At 38.6% G+C, this 8468-nt stretch overlaps 1 protein-coding gene across 1 annotated transcript; it reads right to left on the bottom strand.

The window, feature by feature from the left end:
• Nucleotides 1-1853: 1853 nt before the first annotated feature.
• LOC148021508 (amino acid transporter AVT1H-like) lies at nt 1854-5977 on the bottom strand. Its single transcript, XM_087696912.1, has 3 exons — nt 4694-5977; nt 3203-3804; nt 1854-2725 (listed from the first exon to the last, which is right to left on the bottom strand). The coding sequence occupies exons 1-3, from the start codon at nt 5562-5564 to the stop codon at nt 2186-2188; spliced, it is 2013 nt and encodes a 670-aa protein (XP_087553038.1). The 5' UTR covers nt 5565-5977; the 3' UTR covers nt 1854-2185.
• Between the last annotated feature and the right edge of the window lie 2491 nt (nt 5978-8468).

The raw sequence follows: 8468 nt of genomic DNA, 5'->3' as shown, positions 1-8468 counted from the left end.
TTGGGCATGAATGGAGTAAATTTAGCCCAAACCTTTGTAAAAAGGCCAATTAGAATGAGGGATGACTATAAAAGCCAATAATGTGCCCTTGTAAGCATCTTTTACAATTTGATAATTAAGACTTCACCTTGAGGCTCTCTTGGACCTCCCACCATACCATGAGGTGTGTATCATGTAGCTTGCATTGTATCTTTCTTATTTCTTAGCTATGGCTATATTGTGTCATATGCTTAATGAAAGTTAACTATGGCATGGTCATGGTTTTGAGAAATTTATTTTTTGTCTTGGAAGTATTTTCACATGTTTCTTGTGTAGGAGGAAGCTTCATTACCCCTTATAACTGGGTTAACCCTAAATAAAGCTCCAATTACACCAAAATTTATATTATTAACACATACATCCACCCACCTATTCCTCTTCTTGATGTCCATATGTTTCAAAAGGTATGGAATCAGAGTGACATGAATTGTGTGAGAGAGGCAAAGATATACCTAGGTGTGTGTACTTAGAGGTGTTTATACACCCTTCCCTTATCTTGTCACCATTTTTGGGCATCGGGTTCCTCCAATCCAATTGTGATTTAGAGAGAGAGAGAGAGAGAGAGAGAGAGAGAGAGAGAGAGAGAGAGAGAGAGAGAGAGAGAGAGAGAGAGCCAAATGCATGTGCATGTGTCTGCATGGATATAAGCGCGCGCACGCACGCGCGCGCGCACACACACACGTGCTCACACATGCGCATGCGCACACACGTGCATGCATGCACGCGCGCGCGCACGCGCGCGCGCACACACACACACACACACACACACACACACACACATCAACTTCAATTAGACCTTTTTTAAAATGTTTCTAGAAATTGTAGGTACACTATTTGATGGTGTTTAGGCCCCTTTGTATATTAGCATAAAGTTTCACACACACACACACACACACACACACACATTGTGTGTGTGGAATTATCACTAACCAATTCATCATTTGATTTTATTTTATGATTTGGATATGAGTACAAATCCCAAAGCAATTCAAGATAGAATTCTAGCAAAACATCTTGAAATGCAATAGTGATCTTTGTTGGATGGGTGCTCATGTGATACTTTGGTTAGTTGGATACCAAACTTGAGTAAAAATATTTGTTGGCAATGTATATATTGTGTTGCAAAATGAAGTTTTCATGTATGCACCTTGTATGCACCTATCATTATTTTAAAGCATATCTTTGGACATTACATTTTTATTTAGGATCCCATCATCGTTTTTAATGCTTATTTCAAACTTATAAATCTCAATGCTTCACAAATGTGGTGTAAATTCGTGATGTTGCATAAAGTCTAGTAATGAAAAACAACTCAAAGTATGGTAATAATTTTAGAGACTCTAAGTAGCTTTTTAGTACCATGTCTCTCCATAGGCATATATATCTTTTAGACATTTCTTCTTGCTCTCCTAAAATTGCATAATATTCATAAGAAGATGGATTGGATTAAATATCATGACTTATTTCCACTTGTACTTGAGAAGGAGTCACTCACATAAAACGCAATACAAATGGAAGCATGTTAAAAAAAAAGTTCTACTTATCTATTTTGAACCCTCATTATCTATGTTTTTTGTCTTATAACCCTAAGATACTCAACAACATTTACAACAAATGTCTCTTTCTAAACACAAATGTGCATTTCTTTACATGTTGAAATTTGTAAACCTTTTAGGTTTTAATAAGTTGATCTATTGGTGTTTCAAATCACTCTATATTGAGACACAATTGTTCTTTAGAAGCAAAGTGGCATACTTCCTTTTTTGCAAGAAGTGTCAAACAGGGTTTATACAAGTATACCCAAAAGCATGGTGTGCTTGAGAAACATTTTGTCAAATTTAAAGCCCTTACATGTTAAATTAGGATCAAGCCTTTTACAATATGCCATACTTGTTTTTGCATATTGGAAGGGGAGTTAGAACTCTAGCTACCCCTAAGGTAGTTGGGAAACCTTGTCCTCATTTCATAGAACTCAAAACTTGTACGTGTACTAGAAGCAGGCACATATAAGAAGTTGTTAATGTGAGGACGTGAAAAGTTTACAAAGAAACATTAGGAGTATGCATGTTTTCAAGTCTAAACGGACTCTTTATTTGAAAGTTGGGAGATCCTTTTCAAGTAAGAAAATTTCATGCCTAAATGTACATCAAAGAGAGTCACTTTTTCTCTTTATCAATCCATTGAAGGCAATGATGCTACCATATGCCCCTACCATTATCCCCATAAACACTAGGAATATGATCATAAATTTTGTAAGTGACTTCAACTCCTTCCAATAGAGCTTTAAGTAGAAAACACATGGGAAGATCATGCATATAGCAATGGTCATGGATGATCCAACCAATGCTATAACATACTCGAAGTAAGGAAGAACCATAGATAGGATTGCTATTAAAGCTAGCACAGTAGACCTCATGAGTGTTCCCATTCCAAATAGCATAGTCTTTGATGCCTTGCAACGACGATAGAGTCGAGCCTCCACTGCCGTTGTGATTGGGGATAGTTGAAGAGCGAATTTGAACATTGGTGTAAGAATTGTCATCCAAACCACTATCTTTGTGCTTATAAAATGGATAGGCATACTAAGAGTAACTTGGGATTTGGTGTTGTGTCCAAACATGTAGGCACCAGCTATACCCAACCCAACCATAGAAGCAGTGACAATAGAAAAGCTCACCAGCAAAGCCTGATACCATACATAATCATGGGTATTAGATATATAAACCTCAAAAGCTTTAGCAAGTTTTCATTGATATTTAATGTTAGCTTGTAAACAGATGATTCTTAAACAATCCACCTGAATTACTTTCTGAACTAGAATTTCTAGCTTGTTTTCAATTTGTTAAATGTACAATCTCATTTTTCATAGCATTAAACCTTACAAAGACCTATGGAGTATTGTAATCACAAAAATCTCCTCCTTGAAATCTTCATTGATTCCATAAGTACTCTTAGGGGTACATAGCCAACCGTAAAGGGATACACTTCGATGAATTACTATTAAGATTCTAGTAACCTCAATTCCATAAAAGTCAAGATGGAAAAAATCACGATCTCTTTTGAACTTGTCCACTAATGAAGCATACTATTTTGTCTAATCAAAGGAAGTATTTACAACTCCACAATTTGGAGTGCATTAATTATACTCAAAATGAAAGCATACCTGGGTGAATTTGGAGGGATCCTTCATGGACTTGTAAATGCTAGGGAAGACACTTGTGCCACCGTAAGAGAATGCGTATAATCCAGCTGCAACAGGGACACCCTTGATTCTTAACAAGGGGAGGGGATGGTGAAATCCAACATGGTTGATGGTGGCACAAAGTAAGATCGAGATGAGGAGTAGAACAGAACTGATGATGCACCATATGGAAGTGAAGGAGAGTGCACTAAGATCTCTAAGCCATACCGAAGGGAGCATGATGAGAGAGGCAACGAAGATCATGAAATTTCTATTATTCAATCCAGGGAGGCCAAATTTGGTATTGGGAAAAATGTGGTTAAGGTTGTCTCCTATGCTAATAGAATACCCAACCAGGGTTCCTGTAATTTCGATGTAAAAGAGGGCTGTTATTAGCTTTCGCATCCTCTTTCCTAAGGCAAACTTTGCCATGTCTTGATAGGTTCCACACTCAGGATGATAGTCCACACATTTTGCCATTAAATGGGCAGTGTAGGCGTAAGTGGATGATATTAGTAGGGATATTACAACCCCTGCCCACCCCGCCTCTGCCACTGCATATGGAGATGATAATATGCCTAACCCTACAAAATTGAGCAAGAACAGTTGTTAGTATGCATTCACTTACCTGAAACTCAAAGAAGAAATGTAAGTTTCAAGTTCTAGACCATTTCAATAACCATTTTCATATGGAGGAGCAAGGCTAGTTTTAAGCTTCAATGAGCACTTATAACTTTAGACCCTATATGTTGCATTGAGTTATAGCTTTGAGATAAGGGGGCGATGTCTTCATGTTTAACATTGCCTAATCTACCTAACACACACAAAAGTAGAATGTGAAATGTTAGCTAGCGTAATGATCTAGAAAATATATCATATCAATGTGATATATTTCAAGCCTATATTGTATGACTATACATATGTAGTTTAGTTAAATGGGGATGACAAGAAAAGAATTGGAGTGCAACAATGGAACTATTGTAGTAAACGATTTTAATGTTCAAGTAGATTAGATTAAGTATGTATAATACGATCTTAACTATATCCTAGATCGATATTGTCAGATTCAAGTTTAGATTGTAAAGGGGGCATGATATTGGTACAAGTAGTGTAGAAGAGCATAGTTGGCTTGGAGAGAATCATTCTTGTCTGAATAAAGCAAAATACGAGCCATTTGACAAAATATAAGTTTAAGAAGCGCCTTTGGGCTGACGGTCTTAATCACAACTTTAGAAGAACTACCTTATAATATGCACACTTAATGGATTGCCTAAAGTGTGAGAACACCCTAATAGTAGTATAATAAGAGAAGCTACTTTGCATACGGATGGGGTCGGCCAAGCACCACCGAAGAACATTACCACTATCACAAGGGTATCACAAGCTCTACATATCAAGCGATCCCACTACAGTACTTATGTTGTGATGAAACGACATTAATGGAGAATTGAGTGTGGTTGAGAATATACTGACCAAAAAGCAGGCTGACACAGTTGAGAGTTGCTTGGAAGAACGTGGATGTGCCGTGATGACAAGGCATGTCGGAGGGCTCAAGGTGGAAGACCTTAAGCTTGTCAGAATTACTGGTAATGGTATGATCAGCCCCATTGATGATCATGTTGCTGATAGCGGACTTCTCGATCTCTGCGCCACCATGGATGAAGGTGTCAGTGATGTGAGTGCAGGGAGCTGCAGCGCCGGCAGCTGCAGGGAGGCCATGGGGGGGTGGTTTGATGAAAGCAAACTCAGGGTGGGGGAGGATGAAGGGGGGCTGCTGGCCGGGCGCTTTGATGATGGGAGTCGGGTAATGATCATCGACAATACTATGAGGATGCATGGCCTTGTCTTGATGATGATGCTGATGACGATAATGAAGGTGATTATGATTATGATGATGATCTTCTGCTGCTGCTGCAGCTGCTGCAGCTTCTTCTTCTTCATGATCTTCTGCTGGCGCTGCTTTAGCTGCTGCAGCAGCAGCTGCTTCTTCTGCTGAGACTGAGACTGAGACTGTGCCAGTGCCTGCACTTACCTTTTCGGGCAAACCTTTCTGGGCTTCCCCCCCATCATGGAACCCGTGCAGCAACTGCTGCACTAGCTCACGCTGGCCCTCCCCCGCTCCTCCGCCATATCCCGCCAAAGCAGGCGAAACGTTGTACCTCCCCGGACGGCTGTTACTCTCACCGTTAGTGGAATGGCAGCCCTCGGCGCGTGACGGCCCGCTTAACAGAACCAACGGCTCCGATGCCCTCCCACCCAACGGGGCTCGTATCCCGACGATAGTTGGAATCGCTGGCGCCGCCTGCTGCTCCCCACGCACGCTTAGTGCTTCCTTAGTGGCCATCTCCCCAATGAGGCGCGTGAACCGCTTCTTACAAGCACCAAGGACACAATTCTAAAAACAAAAGGCTTTATAAAAACCTAGAAGACCCCTTCAACAAGCACACTCACAAAATTCCTTGCAGGGCAAAATTCCAATTCTAAAATGTCCTCTTCCACCCCTTGGTACACAACCTCATGATGATAAATCCGCACTCGAGGCACAAAGCTCTACATACAACACCTACCCCCCCTTCTCTCTCTCTCTCTCTCTCAAAACCCTTCTTGTCCGCTTAGTCTCTCCTCCTCACAACACACCCTACAATTGATTCAATAGGTGCACCCCCCTCTCAAGTACACATACCACTAAGTGTGCATTTGCAAAAGAGAGTTTGTGCTTTGAAGGCATGCCTTCTTCTTCCCTTTCCTCGAATAAATAGCCATCAAGGCGAGCATGACAATCACTCTCTCACACACAATGCACAAGCTTATGGGTATAAGATTCTCACACCTGAGCCGGTAGGTCCATCCAACACCCCACACATGTCAATGGGACCCCCATCCAGTCTCCATCTCTCTATAAGGACCTCCTTTTACCTCCTCATGCTTCACTTTAAGTTCATGTACCACTAATAGTGGAAGTAGGTTTTGATGTGGTGGCACTAGTCAAATTGGGCTTATCATGGAAAATCCTCTAATGCCTCTCATTTTGTTCTATAACCCTTTTTCCTTTTGCCCTCAAAACTACAAGGGATTCCTCTTCCTCTTTTCCCTTTTTCTTTGTAGGCCTTTTAAGCCAACACAAGCCTGAATCTAGTCAATCCTATGATACTACACTAAATCCCTAAACTTCTCGTCCGTGCTAGACCATTTTTAAACCTTTATAGCCAACACTTACTTATCTCTCACCCTCTTGCCACTACATGTTTCACTTTTTAATATCAAAAGTTTATTCGACTTACTACCTTGTCCTTCCCCTTAGACTCAAATTGTGAATAATATGGAGCTTAGTGCAGCATATAAGTTTAGCCTCTCCTTTTTCCCAGCTTCATGGTAAGATACCCTCTTGCAAATAGCAAGGCAATTATTCGAATTTATTATATTGTCCTTCCCCTCACTCTCAAATTGCAAATAACATGGAGCCTACTGTAGCCTACAAGTTTAACCCCTCCTTTTCCTTAGTTTCATGGCATGAAACGCTCTTGGAAATAGCAACAAAAGAATATAATTCTTTTTGTAACCCATCAACATCAAGTATTTCTCATCAAACCAAATTGACAACATTATAGCCATAGGAAATAGGGATGACCTTAGGAACCTACATACACTCTTAAGTTATAGAATACATTTAGCTTAGACGAGGCGAATTGTTTTCTAAACCAGGAAAATCTTGTAATTGATTGGGGGAATACTTTTTATAAGACACATAAACATATAGAACCGAAATTTCTATTTTCAAACTCATAATGGTATAATTTTCTTTTCAATAATGTTACAAAAGCATACAATAAAGGAAGTTCAAGCATGTTAATGGTGAGAAATAATTATGATTGAAGTAAAGTAAATCATCAAATACACAATCATGAAAGCTTGATATTTTTGGGATGAAAAATCCATGGAACACATATTGATTTCATTGGCTTACATTGTCTATACAAACCTAGACTATGTCTATTTGCATTTGAATTCTTACTATGAAGCTCCTATGAAGGTAATCACTATAAGAGTGCTAAATTATCCCTTACCTTTTAATTGATAGAGCTACATTTATGTTAATATTTGATGTGATATTCCAAATTGTCCCTTACCTTTTCATGAATAAAAACATAAAATCTTATCATTATAATTCAACCTACTCAATATTTGAGCTCAAAATTTGAAATATATGGAATTTTAGCCAATTGGTGAATAATATCCATAAATCCATCCGTAAAAGTAAGCTTAAGAATGTTCATCAACTTCTTAAATACTATGACAAAGGTTGTTGAAATTTTATTTAGCCGTATCAACTCTCTAAGAATATAGAGTGGCTAAAAGTCACAATATCTATTTATGAATGATATCATTTTCTTAGTGATTATTTATCCGTCAATCATCAAAATTAAGAGCTTGTGATCCTGATGATAATCTAAGTAGCATACTTGGTTCCTTCCAAAAAAATACATGTTTCATTATAGCACATGGGAGCACACAAACATGTGCATGCACACATGCACATAAACACACATATCCCCCCTCCCCCCCCCCCCCCCCCCCCCCCCCCCCCCCCCAAAACCCAACACACACACACACACACACAAAAGCCATCTAATAAAATGATCGAACTTATATTTTACATTTTGGATAAGCATGATAGGCATCTTCTAGTGAAGTGAATTTTGCAGTAGATACACACTCACAAAAGCTCTTGTTTTGTAATATAAGTCCTTTCATTATTTGCTACAACAACTTGTTTGACCACTTAAAATGAGCTTGTCTCCATTAAGATAGATCAGTCACAATCTATCTTTATTGAAGTTCCCTTGTATTATAGCAAATATATAGCTTTTATAGAAAGCAACCTAGTGAATGGGACCATTTATCACCCTTTATCCATTGACTTTAACTATAGATAATGCACTCATTTTGGATTTTCTAGTTTAGAATTTACAAGAGCTAGTGAAATATACATAGAAAATTTGATTGTATTTATTGGAGAACTAGGTTTCGAGTTGAGAAAATATATTATGTAAGAAGAACCATAAAAAATTAAAAATAGCTTCCTACGAAGTTGTTCAAAACCGCACACAAAGCTATTGTTATTACTATTCATCTTAATAATGAAAGCATATATTACTAAAGGAGGAGGCTTCACTTTGATTACAATTATTTGCATAAGCACTCTCAACAATAGCTTAATGGTGGATGAAGTTATCAAGATTCTTTGGAA

The sequence above is a fragment of the Lygodium microphyllum genome, chromosome 17 (genome assembly GCF_053477565.2).
Source record: "Lygodium microphyllum isolate KBCC chromosome 17, Lygodium_microphyllum_v1.1.10, whole genome shotgun sequence".
In the NCBI taxonomy this organism is placed as follows: Eukaryota; Viridiplantae; Streptophyta; class Polypodiopsida; order Schizaeales; family Lygodiaceae; genus Lygodium; species Lygodium microphyllum.
The sequence above is the reverse complement of the archived record's forward strand: the minus strand, read 5'-3'. Positions and strand labels throughout refer to the sequence as shown.

Excerpts from the sequence above, each read along its gene's own strand:
- LOC148021508 (XM_087696912.1), bottom strand. The coding sequence starts at position 5,564 with ATGGCCACTAAGGAAGCACTAAGCGTGCGTGGGGAGCAGCAGGCGGCG. Across the intron at positions 3,805-4,693 it reads CTGTGTCAGCCTGCTTTTTG|GGTTAGGCATATTATCATCT; the intron begins GTCAGTATATTC and ends TCAATTTTGTAG. Across the intron at positions 2,726-3,202 it reads ATCCCTCCAAATTCACCCAG|GCTTTGCTGGTGAGCTTTTC; the intron begins GTATGCTTTCAT and ends GTATGGTATCAG.